This window comes from Aegilops tauschii, chromosome 1 (genome assembly GCF_002575655.3).
Source record: "Aegilops tauschii subsp. strangulata cultivar AL8/78 chromosome 1, Aet v6.0, whole genome shotgun sequence".
NCBI classification, from domain to species: domain Eukaryota; kingdom Viridiplantae; phylum Streptophyta; class Magnoliopsida; order Poales; family Poaceae; genus Aegilops; species Aegilops tauschii.
Genome location: NC_053035.3, coordinates 131,986,057 through 132,008,415, shown reverse-complemented (window position 1 = coordinate 132,008,415; position 22,359 = coordinate 131,986,057). Strand labels below are relative to the sequence as shown.

General features: G+C 42.9%; 2 protein-coding genes across 3 annotated transcripts; both read right to left on the bottom strand.

The window, feature by feature from the left end:
• Positions 1 to 7,324: 7,324 nt before the first annotated feature.
• On the bottom strand, positions 7,325 to 10,200 carry LOC109732036 (proteasome subunit beta type-7-B). The gene is made up of 8 exons (XM_045233332.2): positions 10,054 to 10,200; positions 9,601 to 9,742; positions 9,061 to 9,202; positions 8,785 to 8,951; positions 8,606 to 8,710; positions 8,355 to 8,453; positions 7,681 to 7,771; positions 7,325 to 7,596 (listed from the first exon to the last, which is right to left on the bottom strand). Exons 2-8 carry the CDS (start codon positions 9,739 to 9,741, stop codon positions 7,523 to 7,525), a joined length of 819 nt encoding a protein of 272 aa, XP_045089267.1. The 5' UTR covers position 9,742; positions 10,054 to 10,200; the 3' UTR covers positions 7,325 to 7,522.
• A 4,350-nt stretch (positions 10,201 to 14,550) lies between these two features.
• LOC109732258 (auxin-responsive protein IAA16) lies at positions 14,551 to 16,338 on the bottom strand. Of its 2 annotated transcripts, none has more exons than XM_020291479.4 (6): positions 16,077 to 16,338; positions 15,909 to 15,984; positions 15,377 to 15,642; positions 15,125 to 15,263; positions 14,937 to 15,000; positions 14,551 to 14,848 (listed from the first exon to the last, which is right to left on the bottom strand). In XM_020291479.4, exons 1-6 carry the CDS (start codon positions 16,168 to 16,170, stop codon positions 14,804 to 14,806), a joined length of 684 nt encoding a protein of 227 aa, XP_020147068.1. In that variant the 5' UTR covers positions 16,171 to 16,338; the 3' UTR covers positions 14,551 to 14,803. The 2 variants fall into 2 exon arrangements, with proteins under 2 accessions (XP_020147068.1, XP_020147119.1); XM_020291530.4 differs by having other exon boundaries at positions 15,377 to 15,639.
• Positions 16,339 to 22,359: the final 6,021 nt, after the last annotated feature.

Genomic DNA, 22,359 nt, shown 5'->3' with positions numbered 1-22,359 from the left:
TGATTTATAGCAAATCTTTGGAAGAACATTTGGAACATTTACGTGTTGTTTTTATTGCTCTACGCGAAGCACGTTTGTTTGGTAACCTTGGGAAGTGCACCTTTTGCACCGACCGAGTATCTTTTCTTGGCTATGTTGTTACTCCACAGGGAATTCAAGTTGATAAAGCCAAGATTGAAGCTATTGAGAGTTGGCCGCAGCCCAAAACGGTCACACAAGTGCGGAGTTTTCTTGGACTCGCTGGTTTCTATAGGCGTTTTGTGAGAGATTTTAGCACCATTGCTGCACCTCTCAACGAGCTTACAAAGAAGGATGTGCCTTTTGTTTGGGGTACCGCACAGGAGGAAGCCTTCACGGTATTAAAAGATAAGTTGACACATGCTCCTTTCCTCCAACTTCCTGATTTTAATAAGACTTTTGAGCTTGAATGTGATGCTAGTGGAATTGGATTAGGAGGTGTGTTATTACAAGATGGCAAACCTGTTGCATACTTTTCTGAAAAATTGAGTGGGCCTAGTCTGAACTATTCTACTTATGATAAAGAATTATATGCTCTTGTCCGGACTTTAGAAACATGGCAACATTATTTATGACCCAAAAAATTTGTTATACATTCTGATCATGAATCTTTGAAACACATTAAAAGTCAAGCAAAACTGAACCGTAGAGATGCTAAATGGGTTGAATTCATTGAGACTTTCCCTTATGTCATTAAACACAAGAAGGGTAAAGAAAATGTTATTGCTGATGCATTGTCTCGTCGTTATACTATGCTTTCACAACTTGACTTTAAAATATTTGGTTTGGAGACCATCAAAGATCAATATGCATGATGCTGAATTTAAAGATGTATTGCAGAATTGTAAAGAAGGTAGAACATGGAACAAGTTCGTCGTTAACGATGGATTTGTGTTTCGTGCTAACAAGCTATGCATTCCAGCTAGCTCCGTTCGTCTTTTGTTGTTGCAGGAGGCGCATGGAGGAGGACTAATGGGACACTTTGGCGTGAAGAAGACGGAGGATATACTTGCTACACATTTCTTTTGGCCAAAGATGAGACGGGATGTTGAGCGTTTTGTTGCTCGCTGCACTACATGTCAAAAAGCTAAGTCACGACTCAATCCTCATGGTTTACATATGCCTTTGCCTGTACCTAGTGTTCCTTGGGAGGATATATCTATGGACTTTGTTTTAGGTTTACCTTGAAAAAAGAAGGGGAGGCATAGCATATTTGTTGTCGTGGATAGGTTCTCGAAAATGGCACACTTTATACCATGTCATAAAAGCGATGATGCTGTTAATGTTGCTGATTTGTTCTTTCGTGAAATTATTCGCTTGCATGGTGTGCCAAATACTATCGTTTCAGATCGTGATACTAAATTTCTTAGTCACTTTTGGAGATGTTTATGGGCTAAGTTGGGGACTAAATTGCTTTTTAGTACTACTTGTCACCCCCAAACTGATGGTCAAACTGAAGTAGTCAATAGAACATTGTCTACTATGCTTAGGGTTGTTTTGAAGAATAATAAGAAAATGTGGGAAGAATGCTTGCCTCATATTGAATTTGCTTATAATCGTTCGTTGCATTCTACTACTAAGATGTGCCCTTTTGAAATTGTGTATGGTTTCCTACCTCGTGCACCCATTGATTTGTTGCCTCTTCCATCTTCGGAGAAGGTTAATTTTGATGCTAAACAACGTGTTGAATTGATCTTAAAAATGCATGAGTTAACTAAGGAAAACATTGAGCGTATGAATGCTAAATATAAACTTGCTGGAGATAAGGGTAGAAAACATGTTGTCTTTGCACCTGGAGATCTTGTTTGGTTACATTTGCGTAAGGATAAGTTTCCTAATTTGCGCAAATCAAAGCTAATGCCACATGCTGATGGTCCTTTTAAGGTGTTAGAGAAAATAAATGATAATGCATATAAACTTGAGCTGCCTGCAGATTTTGGGGTTAGTCCCACTTTTAACATTACAGATTTGAAGCCTTATTTGGGTGAGGAAGATGAGCTTCCGTCGAGGACGACTTCATTTCAAGAAGAGGAGGATGATGAGGACATCAATACCATTGTTACACCCACAACCCCTGCTACTATACATACTGGACCGATTACTAGAGCTCGCGCACGCCAATTAAATTACCAGGTACTTTCGTTTCTTGGTAATGATTCTAATGTTCATGAGAATATGATGTTGCCTAAATTGGATACATTTGTTTTGCTTACAAATGAAGGGCCTAGCTTGCAGAAGGATGAACATTGGAGCAAGAACAAGCATGGAGTTGATGGCATGCGCAAGGGAGACAAAAACAGAGTTTCAAGTGATGATTTCAGGACTTTGAAGCCACCATAATGAGTGCATGAAGCCTTAGACGAAATATACAAGATGCCACTTCATAATTTTCGTCCAGAGGCTATTCTAGGTGCTGCGTCACCTTATTTTGGGCCAGGCCCATGTAATTTCGAAATACTTCAATATAGGTTGTTTTTAGAGTCCGTATGTGTGGGGAAACAAGAGTTAGGGTGGGTTTCGGACCCCTCCTCCAAGGGCCACAAAATCCCCCCCCCCCTCTTCCTCCATATATACAGCCCCTAGGGCATCGTTTAGACTTTGGGTTTTGTTTAGATTAAAAGTTCGCCATAGCCGCAACTTCGCGTACTTCGCTTGTGTTCAACGACCAGACAAAGGCGTCACAGAACCCCACCTTGATCAATAAAGCTTTCCTTTTATATTCGCAATATCCAGATTGCAATCTTAGTTTCTTGCTTGTTCTTCGTTTGCCTGCAGGAAACAGACCTTCGTGGTCAGGTTGATCGTGCTCCGGCGTGGTCAATAACCTCTCGGAGTTGGTTTAGCGATTGCTAAGGCGCGATGTCCTCGCACGTTCGTAGTCGGATCGTCAAAGTCGACTTCCTCCAAAACGATAGCCACCATCTCATTGAAAGACGGGACACCTTTGCCTCTATCAGCATTAGAACACAGAAATAGAATATGGGTTATGTCTTCTGCTCCTTGATGGCAAACTGGACATGCCCCATCCGATCCGACGTGCCTGTTATTGAGTATCGATCTTAAAGGGATGATTCCATGTAGTATCCGCCAACAGAAGATTTGGACTTTACGTGGGAAGTTCTCTTTGTCTTCGAGCTTTTATTCCTCAATCCACTTATTCTGTAGCTTCCAGACTGATCTCCATACTGATGGTCCTGTGGAGCTTCCCGGGTGAAGAGACCTATTTGCATGGCCTCCAAAAATATGTGACCACTGCACATGGTAAGCGCTTCGAACTGAAAAGAACCCTCTCCTATCCGGGTGCCATGCAATGTAATCGTCAAAGGCTTGGTAGTGTATTGGTATTTGTAATATCCTGCGAACATCCACTGGGTTGAAACATTGCCTTATGAGCTCTTCATCCCACATCCCAATATTTGGGTCAATGAGTTCATTGACCATTGTTATTAAGGTGTGTCCTCTCGGGCTAATAATTCTTCTATCCGGAATGGACGGAATCCATGGATCGGACCAAATATGAATATTCTCACATGTACCAATCCGTCAAATGTATCCACGTTTGAACACCTCAAGCCCTTTCATTATACTTTGCCACGTAAATGATGATCCATTCTTCAAAGTAGCTTCAAGGAGACTAGTATTAGGGTAATATTTCGCTTCCAGAACTCTCGCACATAGCGAGTTTGGGACTGTGATTAATCTCCAACATTGTTTAGCTAGCATAGCATGGTTGAAGCAGTATAGATCCCTGAATCCCATACCTCCTTCACTCTTGGGATAACAAAGTTTCCACCATGAAAACCAATGCATCTTTCTATTCTCTTCATCATCTCCCCACCAGAACTGTGCAATAATATCAGTAATCTCTTTGCAAATTCCTTTTGGTAGGGAAAAGAGTGACATAGCAAAGACAGGGATAGCTTGGGCTACTGCTTTTAACAGAATTTCTTTACCTCCTGTTGACAATTGTTTCTCCATCCATCCAATTAGCCTCTGTTTAATTCTCTCACAAAAGTGTTTAAAACAGTCACTTCTGTCCGCACCCACCATTGCAGGGAGTCCGAGATACTTGTCGGATAGTGCCTCAGTATCAATATATAGCTCCTGACAAATCTCTGATCTAGAAATAACATTAGTATTCGGACTGAAGAAAATACTTGATTTTGCCAAACTTACCAATTGTCCTGAATTTTGGCAATAGGTATCTAGCACTTGCTGTAAGGAAGCTGCATTTAACACATCTGCTTTCATGAGAATAAGAGCGTCATCAGCAAATAAAAGGTGTGATACTGATGGTGCATTTCTGCACACTCTAATTCCCTCAATGCCACCAGCTTCTTCTTCAAACTGCAACATGCTAGATAAACCTTCTGCGCATAAGAGAAATAAGTAGGGAGAGAGAGGATCTCCCTGTCTTATATCTCTCGTAGGAATAAAAATCTCAGTCTCTTGAGAATTAAATCTCACCTTGTACCTCACAGAATTGATGCAAGACATCATCTCTATCCACTCGCTATGGAATCCCAGCTTTTGCATCATAGAAATACCCATTCCACACGATTATAAGCCTTATGCATATCCAATTTCACAGCACATAAGCCTGACTGTCCTGCTCTCTTGTTTTTAATCTTATGCACGCACTCATACGCAATGAGGATATTGTCAGTGATTAGTCTCCCAGGAACAAAAGCACTCTGAGTTGGTGAGATAATTTCAAGTAAAATACTTTTTAGGCGTAAGGCAAGCATCTTAGAAATAATTTTATAGAGAACATTGCATAAGCTTATAGGTCTGTATTGAGTTACCACTTCTGGATTATCAACCTTGGGTATCAACACAATCGATGTATCATTCCATTCTGCTGGAATTTTCCTGGAGTTTGTAGCAATCAAAACCTCTTGTGTGATCTCGTCACCAAAAAGAGCCCAATACTTCTTAAAGAAAACTGCATGGAGTCCATCTGGTCCCGGGGCCTTCAAATCCCAATACTAAAAACAGCTTTACGAACATCATCAAGGGTAAAAGGGGCCAAGAGCATTGAATTCATATGTTCGGTTACCTTAGTTTCAACTTTCGCCAATAATGCCGGGTCAGTTTGGTTCACCTCAGACGTGAATAAGTTCTCAAAATAACTCCGGATATGTGGGTTCAAATTAGCATTGCCTTCCAGCCATTCACCATCATTATTTTTTAACTTTTTAATGAAGTTCTTCTTCCTTCTTGCTGATGCGTACGCCTGAAAAAAGCTTGTGTTGCGGTCACCCTTGTGTAACCAATTTACTCTTGACCTTTGCATGCACTGGATCTCTTCCAGCTCCAAAAGGTACTCGATCAACTCTGCGAGTTCTTTCTTCTTGGCCTCGTTATCATCGTTCATCGGACCCGTGATCACCTGTTCGAACTCTCTCTGCGCCTTCCGCGGCCTTTTCCTTGGTCGCTTCAAAACTCGTTGATCCCAGTCATGAAATTTATCATGCATGCGATTCAACTTACTGTATATACAGTCCGCATTAGGCTCCGCCCCAACACTGGACCATGCTTCCTGTACTATATCATCAAAGTTTTTTTCCCTGAGCCAACTAGCCTCAAATCTCTGTGGTCGTGCTGCACTTGTTTGACTTGGCTGTATATAATATTCAGTGTTCAACAAAAGTGGTCTGTTGTCTGAGTGATTGTACTGCAAATGTTCCACTGCAGCATGGGGGAAAAGCTGAGACCAAGCTTCACTCCCTAGTCCCCTGTCTAGTCTTTCTCTGATTCTACCCCTCAGCCATGTAAATTGATCTCCTACATAACCAAGGTCTCTTAGCTCGCAGTCCTGTATTGTCTGGTTGAACGCATGCATATATTGCTGTGGCCTAGGATTACCTCCCTCCTTCTCATGCAAGTAACGTATCTTATTTAGGTCCCCCATGAGCAGCCATGGCAGATTATGAGCTTGATGTAGTAGCCTCATGCGGTCCCAAGTTTTATATTTATTCTCCCAACGAAATTCACCATACATCCCAGTCATCCTCCAGGTCTGGCTGCCTTCCTGAATTTTCACATCGATGAACGTAGGATTCAGCCCCAATCACTGAATATTAACCTCCTTCTTCCAGAGTAATAACAATCCACCTTTCCTCCCATCACTAGCACAAACAAATTTTTGATCCATCTTGAGTCTCCTCCTCAAGCACTCTGCCGGATAGCTATCAAGATGTGTCTCCGACAAGAACATCACGTCGGGATTACATGCCCGCTGGACGTCCAGCAAAGCGCGAACTGCCGGGGCATTCCCGAGCCCCCGACAGTTCCAACATAATAGTTTCATTGCTCCAGCGATCACCCTTGGAGCGCCGCCAAATAAAATCACAATCTCGTCAAAACCTATCCCTCACTGCCGGCAAGCCGGGGAGAGACAGAGAGAGAAAACCTGCCGACGGAGGGAGAGAAAAACCTGCCGCTGCCAAAGCAGACGGAGGGACAAAGAGTATGCCCACAGTCACTTCGTCGGGGCAGAGAAATAAAACCCTAGCCGCCAGGCCGAGGGTGCCAAAAACCTCACGTGGTAGTCATGCAGCCTTCAACATGGAGTCAAAGAGCGTAGACGTGCACACGGAGGGATGGTTGACGCCAGCGTTGTGGCAGCGCCACAGCCGGCGCGGCGTCCAGACCTAGGTCTGAAAGTCAACTGGATTGGGTGGTTAGCGATCCGGATGTTACAAGGCTACTCCCTCCATTTCTAAATATAAGATTTCAATATGGACTACATACGGATGTACTCCCTCCGTTCCTAAATATTTGTCTTTTAGAGATTTCAAATGGACTATCACATACGGATATATATAGACATATTTTAGAGTGTAGATTCACTCATTTTGCTCCGTATGTAGTCACTTGTTAAAATATCTAAAAAGACAAATATTTAGGAACGGAAGGAGTATATAGACATACTTTAGAGTGTAAATTTACTCATTTAGTTTCATATGTAGTAGTTCATATTGAAATCTCTAAAAAGACATAAATTTAGGAACGTTGTAAAATCTATTCACACAGTTCTGTAACCACCCCAGATGCTAAGACAGCCCATCTCCAGGTAATCAATTTCAACGTCCCCATTTCGCCCGCCCGCCAACAGAAGTCTACTGCTACATGTTTTTGTGTTATATATAGCACCTAGCGCATGAACAATCGATTATACTAGCCAATCTTCAGGACTGAGTGATAGTACACTAGCATTATGAACCTCCCACACAATTTTACTTGACTACTTGGTGATTTGAAATCAAGTTAACAAACATATCATATCTTTTGGTTGCCATAGTTAATCGGGAATATGAATTTTAGATTCATAGACCATAACACCAAGAGCCCAGAGACAGTTTAACATAAAGGTCTGCATTAAATTCAGGAAGTACAACAAAATACATCCAATTTTCTGTTCTAGCACCCACGCTGAGAAAAAAGAAGAAATGGCGCAAATTCTTAGCATGGCTGCTTGTCCGAACGGAAGCACACAAGATCACTCTTCCATTGCATCACCATCAGCGACCTCTGGCTTCAGCTTCAGCTGCGTGATCTTTGTAGACAATACCTCTGCAAACAAGAGAAGGGATATCAAACTTCACAACGCTCAAGCATCACTATGTATGTAGCCTGTGACATCAATCAGTCACTTACCGGTATGCCCCTTGTTGAAGCTGTATCCCTTCGAGCTGACAAAAGTCCTTGGGTTTGGTAACTCGTGGTTTCTCAAGTACTCTGTGTTCCCCTGGAATTATTTAACAAGAAACTAGATTAGCAAAGCAGTGAGGCTAAAAAATGCACACTATCAGTTCCAACTAAAATAATAATAGTATATTCCAGCACTTTAATCAATGCTAATGCATTCAACTAGTACTTTCTGAATACAATAGGTAGCGACACCTCAACTGCATATCCCCTGCTGCTAGTTACATACCCTGACATCTTATAATTTTCCCAAAAACTCTAGCACATGGTAGAAGAAACTATGCAGTGGCATAGATAATTATGTTGAGAATTTGACTTACTACTCCCTCCGTTCCTAAATATAAGTCTTTTTAGAGATTGCAACATGGACTACATACGGAGCAAAATGAGTGAATCTACACCCTAAACTACGTCTATATACATCCGTATGTAGTCCATACTGAAATCTCTAAAAAGACTTATATTTAGGAACAGAGGGTTTTACAATGAGAAATGTATGTCAGCCATGTGCAATGAAGGGCCAAAACAGGAAGTAGGTTGGAAGCTCATTATTTACTTTCAAAAAAATAATGAATAGTGTTTGTCATCTCAGGTAACAGAACAAAAGTTACATAATTACATACCTTGGTTATCACACAAACATCCACGTTGCTGCCACTTCCCAAGTCATTGAAGATACCAGCACGGATTGCCTCGGCTACAAGTGCAATTCCCTCCTCCCTCTGCAGGATAAAGTAATCGGTTGGTACATCTCGTTACAAAAAATGATACACAAAGAACAAGCACTGTGATCTGCTAAAGCAAAGTCACCACCCGTGCAATACTAAGATATCCACATAGTCAAGTGCACGAACTGTTGCGTTTGTTCACTTACTGTGAGGCCTTCTCTGTACTTCGACTCAAACACTGACATTGCAGCAAGGGATCCAGAACCCATCGTGGCAAAAGGAAGAGTATCGGTGGAACCATGCGGATAAACCTGGGGATTCAAAAAAGTTACCAAAACTAGCCTGAATTTCTCTTATCAGAAGACCGTCAAACAATTATACTCACAGTGTGTAGATGTGGTCCAGTGACATCTACTCCGCCAAGAACAAGAGCAGCACTGACATGACCTTGGTAGTTAAAAAGGTGTGTCTTCAGTAGTGTAAGAGCGGTTACAACTCTTGACTCACGGCTAGTAGCATAACGGTGAAGTTGTAGCTGGGAGCTGACCATATCTGGAGTAAAAGCACACATCATGATGTTTGTGTGATAGATTCAGAGAAAAATACAAGGAAACAAATGAAGATTGATTTGGTTTCTTTCTGTCAGTAACTTCTTTCTTACCTGTCACAGCCTCTGTGTCAGCAGCAGTTCCAGCACCACAGCAATATATGTTTGGTGCCATAAAATGAATTTTCTCGCAGTTCTTATCAGCAACTATAGGACCCTCGGTTGCCCTTGTGTCTGCGCCAAGAACAACTCCATCCTAGATACAAAACATGGTTCATCAACCCCTTGTTTTCAGTAATTTATTCATGGAGAAACCACAAAATGATGCCAGATTGAAGCCATATGGCTCGATTCTCCATCCATTGTCAGTTAGAAAGAACTACTGTGAGGGTCAGAGATTGGCATGCAAGCTTCCATTAATTTTCGTCATACTCACTTACTCTAAAACGAAAATTTACCATCGACAGAACATGGGAATGTGCTGCAACATAAGGTAAACAGATAATCCGAAGTAATTTCTCCCAGAGTCCGTCTAATTTGCAAAGAGTGTTGTCGTCAAGAAAATCTTAAGCGGTAGCTGGTAACATCACATACTAAACTGCCCCTCTGTTTCCGGCTTCAAAAGCGAGTAAGTGGAGAAGAGCAGTGGCTCACCGCAAACACGAGGCCGACGATGGTAGTCCCGGTCTTCCTGAACCCGGGCATCTTGAGGCCATTCTTCTCCAGCATGGCGTTCCTGCGGCACAGGTCGAAGCTGAAGCCGCCCTTGGTAGGGAGTTCCATCGATCCGGCCATCCTGCGCCCAAGCACACCACCAAACAGAAAACAAATCAAGATCGCGCCGAACCAGTCCCACCGAATCAACCGCAACCCGCGGCCGTATCCCCACTCCCCTGGCCTAGGTTTCACACTACCGCCACGGTCGTCCCCGATCTAGCGAGCGACGGGCCCGAAACGAGACTAATCGGAAGGAGAAATCGCGACCGCGGAAACCCTAGAAACCCTTCTCGCGGCGATATATTTGCGGCGGCGCAAGGGCGAACTGAGCTCGCAGAAGCGCGCGTACTGAGGGATCGAGTGGCGGCGGAATCGGGGGCGGGGCCGTACCTGATCTCGGATCGTGAGTGAGTCGGAGATGAGGACGGGGGGGGGGGGGGGGGGGGGGGGGGGGGGGGGGGCAGCTTGCTTCCTGTTCCTGTGCTTCGAGTTTCTTTTTGCGCTTCGGTAGGGGTATTTTCAGGAGTTGGAGTTGGATTGGGGGAGAAGAAAGGAAGGGACGGCGGCGCCAATATTCTTGCTGGGCTCGATGGAGATGGAATTGTTATCGGAGTCATAAATGTCCGGCCCATGTAATGTCGGCCTAATGGACCGTCGCACGTGGGCCTTTATGAGAGGGCGGTAGTTTGTTTTTTAGAGATAAGAGAGGGCGGTAGTAAGCATTTGGGTTTTCTCGCGGCAGATCCTATTTACCGTCCACGTACGTCCAATAGTCGCACCTTCCGAAATCACTAACTGACGAGTACTTTTTTTAAAGATCACTTTCACCTTCCCAGACGGCGACAGGTGACATGATGCATGTGCATCACTTGTCTTAACTTGAGAGTTTTTCCCTTTTTCATAAATTCGTTTATTTAAAATATTTTATCTCTTAAATCGTGTGTTCAAATCTTTCTAAGACCATGTCTCTCGCGGAAACAAAAACATGTCTCTCATGAAAGTAAATCCGTGCATCTCACGGAAACAAAAAGAAAAAGGAAATGACTTTTTTTGCACAAAAAATTGAATTTATTTTGTCCAAAAGCTAAAAAAGACAGGTGAAAAAACAAAATGCCAAAAAACCCAAAAAAACCATCTAAGATCTAACCACCCCAAGTCACCCTTGGGAGGCTCCCGAACGAGTGCTCCTATATTAATTAGTTGCTCTCCGCAGCTTCGCTTTAGTGAGCGACGCGACATGGGCCGACCCATTTCGAGCGAGCAACCGGTTTCTGAACCTGTTTTTTTCCCTGTATTGTTTTTTACTGTTTTTTCTGGTTTTCTTCATGCTTTTTTATTTTCTGTTTTTTCTGTTTTATTTTACCTCTCCTTTGCTTTCTCCTTTTTTCATAGATGTAAAATTTTCAAAAAATGACCAGAATTTCAAATTTTATTAAAACTTTTAGAAAATCTTCAAATTTTAAAATTTGTTCATGTTTTCAGAAATTGTTCGTGTTTTCCCAAATTACGTTCATATTTTCCTAAACAAGGTCAACACAATGGGAAAGAATATTCGCCGTACATTAAAAAATGTTTACTGTGCATAAAAATGTTCAACGTGTAAAGAAAAAATGTTCAATGTGCATTTGACAAAAGGTTCGCCATATATTTAAAGAATGTTCAATGTCTATTTAAATAATGTTCACTGTATACTAAGAAAATGTTCAGTGTGTATTCTAAATTCACTTTCTTAAAAAATGTTCACATCTCAAATAAATTGTCCAGAATTCGAAATTTGTTCACAATTTTTTTCAAAAATTTGTTAGCATTTTTTAAATTATGTTCACATTTTAAAATTGTGTTCATGTTTTAAAAATTTTGTTTGAATTTTGAAGTTTGTTCATGATTTCAAACATTATTGGCATTTTAGAAAAAATCTTCACACTTTTCCCAGAAATGGTCAAAAAATATATATCATTGCATTTAGTTCCTAAAATGTCCGCGTTGCTTATTAATTACTAACACTGAGATGCTCAATTGGTAAGGAACATTCACTCTCGGGCGTGGGATATCGAGTTCGACTCCTTCACAGGGTGTTGTTTTTTTGTGGATTTTAGTAGTCACACAGCATGGCTCACTATGGCGCCACTGAATGGGCCGGCCCATTTGAATCGAGCAGGTTTTGGAGGATCTTAGTAGTCAAACAACATGGCTCGCTATGGCCCCATCGAATGGGCTGGCCTATTTGAATCACGTAGTGCGCAAAAAGCTTGTGTTTAAGATTCACGAGCGTCAGCTAGGGGCTTTCTTTTCTCACCAACAAAATTTAGTGGCAATTCACTGTGTTCTACCTGTTTTCTACCATGTTCAACTCTCTCGTTCTTCCCGTGAAAAAAACTCTCTCTCCTCATGGTGAAACTTGAAAAGAAAAGAAAATTTATCACGATCACACAAAGCTCAAATAATTCAAACAAAAAACTAGTCAATAACTGCAGTTGTTTGAAGCTATATTTGTTGCTTTTGTCATTGTTAGGGTTTAATCATGGTCAAGATTCAGATGTGCACATCAGAATCATAGTGGTGATCGGCGATGATGGCAAAATGACATACACATACCAATGATTGGTTACGGAAAAGATGGGGCAACGAGGGGAGGTATTATCATCATAAGGGTTTATGGTAGAGGTCAGGGTTCATATATGCTCATTACCTAGGGGTAGCGATCTGTTGGGAAACGTAGCAGAAAACAAAAATTTTGCACCTACAACCACCCAAGATCATATGAAGATGCATAAACGGGTTGGGATCATGATTGTTACCGTCATCGAGTTGTGGCGGAAGAAGAATGTGTCAGTGTAGATTGTACTTGGAGTCCCTCGAACAGTCGATGAATGATCCCTCGTACCTCCCACGAACAGTCCCTCGAACCGAAGACAAAACACACAACATCTCTACTTTGTTGCAAGCGTGCATCCTTCACGATCCGGCAGCGCTTCGCAGCCCAGAGCTAATCGTTACCGGGGAACTGGAGGGAGGAGATTAGAACCATAATGGGCTTCTAATTATGAGGACAAGAGGATTGGCCTAGCTCTAATTAGTCATCTAGGACCAGCAAGAACTAGAAGGACTAGAGAAGGCTTCGAAATTTTTGTCTTGAAAGGAGCAAAATCCCCTAGTATATATAGGTCGGAGGGAGAGGGAGGGCTGCCACCAAGGGGAAAGGAGTCTCCCTTGGTGCGCCGGCCTAGGGGAGGAGGAGTCTGACTCCTCCCCTTCCCCAATTTGGTCTCTTTCCTTAGGGAAGGAGGCACTTTTCCACTTGGGCCTTTTTGGCCTTTTAATGCCCATTGAAATATCTTCCCAGCGATAATAAAGTTATTTTCGTGCGTAGGACCAACCAGGCAAGCAAAAGACAATTGTGCCAAAAAGGCAAGTAAAAGGATATAGAGAAGTGAGAAAAAGGCCTTTCTATACGATGAAAAGGCACTTGTGGAAAAAAGACAAGCAAAAAGACAAAGAGAAATGAGAAAAGACCATTTCTATGCAACGAAAAGGCACTTGTATCAATGCCATAAAAACCTAACACATCATATATATATAGAGAGAGAGAGGGTGCGTAGCTACCACCATGCATAGAAAATTGCCTCTCAATGCGTTAATAGGGTAGGAGGTTTGCCTTATTGTGGTCTTGTAGCTATGTAGAATGATATCTACTATGTACTAAAAGCACAATACAGATCAAAATAGAAAATAGGCTATTAAAAAGATCAGACCATTTATTTGATACATCAATGAACCACAACCAATATATCTTGCTAATCCAATTTCAGACATCGGACACTAAAGAAAAACTAAATTAGCAACATATGCCATCATGTAAAATGGACCTTTATTTCCAGTGAATTTTTTTATTTCCCATAAAAAAGCCTTTTCTAACAACTTTCCTAAAATGAGATTGTGAGTTCGAATGATAACTGAACAGGTGGCGTTTTTTTTTTGAAGGAAACACACAAATGACTTGCACGCGCCATTTACTCCTTTTTAATGGTACATCTCCTTTGTAGGTTATCTACAAGTCTATGTACATGGTCTTACTAATAGAAACACTCCATGTGGGGGGGGGGGGGGGGGGGGGGATAATGTAAGAGTTGTGTTGTTGGTTCTTCAGCTAGAAAGAAGAATCTCATAGTATAGGCTTGGTTGCCCTCCAAGAATTTCATAAGAAAAATGTATTCCTTTATACGAAATTGTTCCATTCCTATAGCCACAAAAGTACCCCCTCTGTAAAGAAATATAAGAGTGTTTAAATATCTACTTATATATTTTTTTAAGAGGGAGTATTATTGTAGTTTAAATCCTCCCGGTCCCTTAGATTCATGTAAGAGATTGAGTCCCATAAAATCCTTTAAAGTTTTGAGTTTAAATGGGGTTGAAACTACCCATGATTTAAAAAACTGTAAAGGGGAATTTGGCATGAAAATGTTTTTGTTCTTAATTAGCAAAAGAACGACTACGTTGCCTCGGACTGGAGAAATTTTGATACCTCGCGTTTTGTATTCTCTAGAATTTGTAGAAAAGGGGAATGTTTGTAGGAAACTAGTCCATTCTCTTTCCCTATAAAATTCCTGTAGAACGTGGCATAAAATCCGTACTTTATATTTTGACTTCCTTTCACAGGGTCGAAAAAGAAAATCCTTATTTGGGAGTTTTGAATTTCAAAAACTTTTTGGCGCAGGGATCCAGCCCCGTGAGCTCGTTGCTCGCTGGCGCGCAACATGCCCGGAACTGTGGGTGCAGGCATCACGAGAAACTATGGCGCTGGCATTCATGATAACCCAGTTGAGCAAGCAACATCGCTGTAGTACATGGGCACTGACCAAGATTCCCCCCTCACAGAGGCAGCAACAGTAGTCGATAAAAGCCAAACTTAGCATTCCTGCGCCGTTCCAAAAATCAACACCTTACGAGTTACGACACTGCACTAGATGCATGATCCTAACAGTGCAAGTCAGGCCTGCTCGATGATAGCAACATGACACGATGATAGCCAGGAGATCCGGGAAATTTATACAGATCGATAGCAGAAAGTCTAGCTAGCTTGCAAAAAGGGTAGAAAACATTCCGATTGAGAGCGACATGCATTTCTCCCTAAATAAATGGCTCAGCACTCGGCCGCTCCCCTCTTCCGGCTCACCGCCGCTCGTAGCTGCCAACAACAAGGAACGACAATAAGCAAGATGAATCAGCTTCAAGTATGTGGAGAAAGCATGTTGAGCGTTTCCGGTTGTACTGACCGAGGACGCGTTCAGATCCGAGCTCCGCAGCACGCGCAGCCTCTTCGCGGTGGCGATGAACATGCTGCAACAACGTCCAGAGATCGTCGTCAGTAAGTTCAGAGCAAGAGGAGAAATTTGTTTGTTTTGCGACTGAGACAGAAATCTCTCGCTTGGTTTGTTTCAAGGGGAAGATCGATCGAACTCACTCCCATGGCACGTCCCCGACCAGCATCTGGTCGCCCTCGTCGTCCTCGTACACCAGAGTGTACTCGCCGCTGCCGTCCAGCAGCCCCGTGATCGCCGCGTGCTTCTCCCCCGCCGCGCAGGAGCTCTCGTCCCTTTGAGCTGCGGCGCAAGCAGAGCGGACAGAGCACAGTTAGCGCAACGATCGACCAAAGCGCACGCAGGCACGCAGTTTCGCTCGTGGAACGGAAGTGCCGATTTGCGTGTGTACGTACCAGCGAGGAGACCCTGGAAGAGGTGGTCGACGGCGTCGGCGAGCTTGCCGTAGCTGCCGTGCGCCTTAAGGTCCACCTTCCGGCCGATGGGGACGCCGTCCATGTTGATCTTCACGAACCGGCCCTTGTAGATGCTGCAATCAGCCTTGCCGCCCGCGCCGTGGTGTGGCTCGGCGGCTGGCGGTTTGGACGAGGAGGAGGCAAGGTTGCGCCGGAAGGAGCGCACCGGAGGCCATCCCACGACCGGAGCGGCGGCCGCCGGCCTGCTGCACGTTTCAGAGACAGAGACAGGTAATATGGATCAGTAAAATCTTAATTATGTTCCACTTGCACGCATTGGCATCTCCACTAGTACTAGTACATACAGTTAACAGATAAATTTTGGAGTTGCTAGTGGCAGTGACAGTTTCTTGGAAGAAAAGGTGAAATTGGCCCGACAAGCACAAGGAACAGCAAGGTAAAATCTCATATTTACTCCAGCAGATTGGAGGAACTACTCTACTATACCAAGGAAAACCAAACCAAACCAAACCTTGGCTTGGAGCCGTTGTTTCTTCCCTTTGCTCCAGCACCAGCAGCACCACGGCGGCCTCCCTTCTCCTCCAAGCCTGAGACGAACAACAAAAGTCAAAGCATGAAGCTTCGAAGAAAGAAGAGGAATTAAGGAGCAAGAAGCAAGCATGCATGGCGCAGGAGCTACCTTCTTGGCCTGGTGATCCGGAGAAGTAGCCAGGCAGGCCGAGGCTCAGCTCAAGCCCCCTCTCTTCCTCATCCTTCGACCCTTTCCAAGCCATCTCTCTCTCTCTCTCCCCCTCTCTCTTTCAACCCTCTTTTGAAGAACTGGTTGCTAGACAGACACAGCAGCCTCACAAGTCACAGGAGCCAGCTCTCTCTCTCTCTCTCTCTCTCTCTCTGTTGAGTCTGAAGCAGCAGGAAATGGGGGAGCTATATATAGAGGGAGGACAAGCTGGTGCTGCGCCCGAGAAGCAGGCACAGACCGGAAAGGCCAAGCGAGGCTTGGAGAAGGGACAAGGATGGAGTACTACATTTCCACACACACTCTCTCTCTCTACTCTACAGAGTATCTGCACTCGATTGCTATCTCCACTCCCGATGCCTCATTGCTCCTGCTCTGCCCCTCTCTCTCACACACACTCTCTCTCTCTGTAGCGGAGGAGAGAGAAGTATACGCCAACTCCTTCTGTCTTCGTATCTTTTTCATATGCTTCCATGAAAGATCACCTTTTGAAAATTCTGGCAGCCTTACTCTCTCTCTTCTCTTGTATGCGTTGCCTTTTCCACTCTCTATCTAGCGATGCAGTAAAGGAGCTGTAGGTGTGCAGTGCAGAGACGGGAATAAGCCAGGGAGGGATTCCAGGGCTGCGACAGAGCCCGGGAAAGGCAACGGGAGAAAGCATCTACGCTGCTCGCGCAGGAGGGCGCAGCAAGCGAAGCCAGCCAAGCACACACACAAATCACACCCTATGCCCTCTGCCCCTCTCTCTCTCATCTTCAATTCTTGTCATAGGTTTTATGAGTTAAAAAAATACATGTTCCTAACCGTTTTGGAACGACCATTCTTCTACGGAGCATACATGCATTTGCCAAGATAGTAGCCCCTCGTGTACTCATGATCATTGACAAAATAGTTGCAAGATGGAGCTTCTCTGGCAACAAGTCTTTTGAACAATGGTTATCTCTAAAGGAAACTAAGGTCATTATAAGAGCCAAGCAATCCAAGGTATGAATGCCAAAGCCCATAGATCCTCTGATGCAACTGATCCAAGAATGATGGTTGGATTTCTGAAATACCCTTTGTACTGATTATTTCCATCCCGTGGGACAATTTTTCCATGCCCATGCATGCAACCAATTGACCAAAGTATCACTAGCCATATTTGTTCTTTACGCAAACCCATGAGCCCATTGGTGTCTTCATCATTGGCCCTCCTCGCGTACTTCGGTCCGTAGATCTTGATCATGGCTTTGTGAATCTTCGAACGGCCTTGAGGATTGTATCTTTCCCAATTCGAACATAGTGATCAATGGTGTCGGTCGAGGATTGTATCTTTCCCAATTCGAACATAGTGATCAATGGTGTCGGTCGAGGACCCACAGGCAAGCACTCGAAGAGCCGCATCACACTTCAACAAGGGACTCGCACTAATTTCTTTCGATGCACTCATTCTCAATTTAAACCAAGGATCATGACCCTCAACAACTTTACAATGGTGTTGATGAGACTTCCGTGCATCCGAAATCACCATCGAAAATACTTCTTCGGGTATGTTCCATTGGGCGCAAAGTAATCCTTCATAAATTTGGTATGGCCTTCTTCTCTATCACAATTGATATACATTGCGGCGGAACTGAGGTCTTAGTCTCGATCTCCTAAAGTCCTCGTGAACGATAACGACAATGGTCGTCCCAAAATCATCGTCATCTTCTTCCTCCTCCTCGGACGAAGATTCATCGAATAACATTTTGATGTTGGGTACAGTACCCTAGATGCCCTATCTTCATGAATCGGAGGTGTATTCGAGGAGGAACATCAAGAACACAAAGAATAAGGGGGTTAACGTGGAGAAATCAAAGAGGAAAACACTTATTAGACAAGATCCACACCAAGTACTCCTCAAATCATAAGCAATATACGAGGTGCATCAAGATCCAAGAACAACAAGGGAAATAAAAATACAAGGGTAGTTCATCCAAATCTCTAGGAGAGATGGGGCTTGAATTCCACATGGGGGTCTTCTCCATGGATGGAGGTCTTGTACTCATGGATCCTTCACCCTCTTGGTGGACTTGTACTCCTTGGAATCTTTGCCCTCTTGGTGGTTTTGTACTCCAATGGAGACTTCTCTCTCCAAGAGGAATCCCACAAGGGGTGATACATCATCTAAGATCTATTGTCTGGATTCTATTCTTAGCTAACCCTAAAAAAGAGGTGTGAGAAGACTGTTTATAGTCCTAGGCAGGAAGGGGTAAGTGGGGAGAGAAGAGAGAGGGGATACATGGGTCGTGGCCCCACTCTGCGTGCACGCATGCGGTAGTACATGTTATCGGTAGTACCGAGTTCATGGCCGGCAGTACCAGCTAATGCGGCAATAGGCGGTAGTGTCAGACTAGTGTCATCCAAGTGCTTCCCAAAGCAGGAGTTTTATTTTGGGGGAGGGGGGGGGGGGCGGGGGCCCGATAGTTGGTGCGGAAGTGGGCGCGGCGCGGTAGTACCACTTGGGTCCCTGAGCGGTAGTGACATGCGTGCGGGCGGTAGTACCACTTACTTCCCGCAACTTCTTCTTCCTTATCTTCCATGCTTCCTTCGCGGATGGTGTAGGTATGCACTTATGCTTGGACTCCTCCTCGTCATCCATGAAGATGGATAAATCCAATGCTTGCAACAACACTTATTAGAGTTTTGTACAAAACTCTAAAATGAATTATGAAAATAAATACATAGGTAATATGTTGATGAAATGTATCATAACTTTTACAAAGTTTCCATCAGATATTTTAACCTCATTTGTTGGTCATTAGGCCGTAGTAGTTCTTGCATCGATTTGCAACAACATGCAATCGAGTCGGTATCTCTGTGATCAAATTTTCAGCACAATCCTGAATAATCAGTGTTTAACAATTTAACCACAATTCTCAAGGATTACACTTTACTTGACCATACTTTTCTACATCTTATAACTTGTATGACATTCATACCTGAATTGGAATTCTAGTCCTTTTCTCTTTTGCCTTTATATTTCTTATAGTTTTACTTCCAATATTTCTCCTACTCATAGAAGAAGCAGCCAACTTTGAGAGTGGCGTGAGCCCGGAACTTTCCTAGGCATGCAAGTGTCACTACATCATTTGGATTTGTTCTTTCTCTTTAAGTTATCACCATCAACACATGACTGGTGTTCTTCCGGTTCTTATGCATTTCAGTCTTAGACATAGTTGAGTGCTTCACCAGAACTTGCAAACAAAACACTTCTTTAGATATCATATATCCTTTAACCTTTGTTTGTTTCTGAAAAAAAATCAGTTCCAAGAATATCACATAACTATCCCAAACATCTTGAAGTTCATGTTTCTCGGAAGCAATCAGACCATAATGTTATTCTAGTCTTTTGGATCAATGGACGTGAGTCTCGTCATCCATATCATCAGTAGGACAGTATTGCAAGCATGCAGTGGGATAAAATCCTTCTTGGCACTCTAGAGGACGATCCTCTCACTACATCTACCAATCATAAAGATTCAACTAGATAAATAACAACTAATCAATTTCAACAGGAAAGGTGGAACCGTGAGCCATTATTTCTACAACTATAATGCAAACTACACATAGAAATTGTTCATAATTAATTTGCACTAGTGGTTAACCTAATTTAATATAAAGTGTGCTCCCACTCAAATCAATATCTCTCATAATTGAAAGTGAGTGATTCAAGATCCTGATCTGATTCACATCCATTGATGTGGACATCACTGATGACCTGAACTTCAACCGGTGGGCAAACTTGTTGATCATATCTCCATGCGAATCTTGTTCATCTTTCGATGCTTTGTGCTCCGAGTGTTGGGAAACATAGTAAAACAAAAAAAATCTCCCTACAATCACCCAGGAACACTATGAAGATGCAATGAATGGTTTGGATCAGATCATTACCGACTCCGAGTTGTAGCGGAAGAAGACGAGTCGGTGTATATCGTACTTGAAGTCCCTCGAACCGTAGATGAATGATCCCTCGAACCGCTCATGAACAGTCCCTCGCACGGAAGACCGAAATCACGCCGCTCCACAGTTTGCGAGCGTACGGTCTACATGATCTGGCAGCGCTTCGCCGTTCAAAGCTAATCGTCGCCGAAGAATTAGAGGAAGGATATTAGAACCACACTGGGCTTCTAATTATGAGGATTAGAGGATCCAGGTCTAGCTCTAATTAGATCAACTAGGACCAACTAGAACTGGAATAGAGAACTAGAGGAGGCTCCAAAACTTGTATGTCCAAAAGTGCCAAAACCCTCTAGTATATATAGGTTGGATAAGAGGGGACGAGTGCCACAGGGGGGGATTCCTTCCCATTGGCCGGCCAAGGAGGAGGATTTTCCCTACAATTCGTCCTCCCCCTTGCTTCTCCAAGAAGCTAAGGGGGGCGCCTCCACTATTGGGCCCAAGTGGCCCAATATCTTTCCACCACTTGGCATTTTAAGGCCCATTGATGGTTAATTAAATATAAAATTCTCCTACCTATTACTAGAGCCTTTTGTTATTAATTTAACATCTCCAAAAACATTTTTCAATATATTATTTATCGGTATTGCCCGGTATTGCCCGGTAAACCCCGAAACCCTTCGAGTGACCCCAAAACGCTTCTGGTTCCTCTCAAAACTATTTCGAATATTACTGAAACTATTTCATAAATATTTCCTAATTACTCATATCCTACTAACACTCAGAAGATCGTGATTACCTTAAGCTTGTGACCCTGTCGGTTCGGTAAAACATAGACATGAACAAAATCCCTTTCGTTCAATGACCGATAGCGGAACCGTGGACATCTATATAGATCCCTGTGAGTATATGAATGACATTCGAGTGAACCTTAGGTTATCATGTGCTATTCCATTTGCTTCGCGGTACTTTAAAAAACCCTAGGTGAGATATATTGGTATCCCTTGAGTCATCCACATGCTCACTATACCTGTCTCCTCGTTACCAGTTTTGTTCTTCTTTCTCGTTGACATGTTCCGGCATCCCCGTGACATAGTCACCTATATCTGGCCAGACGATGATGGGTGCTATCACACCGAGAGGGCCCGAAGAATTTCTCTCCATCGCCGAAGGAGCAAATCCCACTCTTGAGCTATCTAGTCCCTTGTGAGACTTTCTGATGAACCTATAAGTTGTCATTATGATCACCGTGTTACAGATGACGTTTGAGCAACCCCAAAGTTCATCGTACGGTAAGAAGTAACTACGATACTCTCATGGTCTAAGGAACTAAATCACACATTAAAACTCCATGTTATAAAAATTGACTTCCGACGATTGTATCTCAAAGTATAACAAAAAAGTTGGGTCAGTTCACTATGATCGTTCTTCTAACATCATATTCTCAATGTGTTTTTTGAGAATATCGTTACACTTAACGATATCTCAAGATCCGGAAAACATGATCACAAACAACACTTGAGCTAGTCTTAGAGGCCAAATTAGGAATCGGATTTTACCATTTATCATTCCACACGTGCATATGAGTTTTCTACCGAATCACATATTCCAGGATCATAGCAGTTATAGCATAGAATATAAAATCTTAATTATAAACATGGAAATATAATAATACAATATTATTGCCTCTAGGGACTATTTCCAACAGACTCCTGCTCGCACTAGAGTCAATAATCTAGTTAGCACATTTTCATTTACACAAACGGAATTCGGTGTTTGTCCATGCTTTGCTTGTGGTATAGCCTTCGTCCTATCAGATGTTGACAACTTCAGATCCGTGTGTATCATTTGCATTTCAGTGCATCTATAATGCTTTCGCAAGAATTCAAAATTTGTGTGAAATTGACTTTGTATATATTGAATCACTAGCAAGACCTTTGATTCCTTAGACTAAGCCATAGAACCACTATTATGAATAGAGTTCCATTGGCACAATCATCTAGAAACCATACCAAGTTCATATATGAACCTTTGATTCATCACCCTCTATTGTTGCTTCTAAGCGACAATATACCCGACCTTCTATTATAGAATTCACCACAGTAACTTTCTTGGATCAATTACAACTTACTGTGCCACCATAAATGATGAGGACATCAATACCATTGTTACACCCACAGCCCCTACTGCTACATATACTGGAGCAATTACTAGAGCTCGCGCATGCCAATTAAATTATTACGTACTTTCATTTCTTGGTAATGATTCTAATGTTCATGAGAATATGATGCTGCCTAAATTGGATACA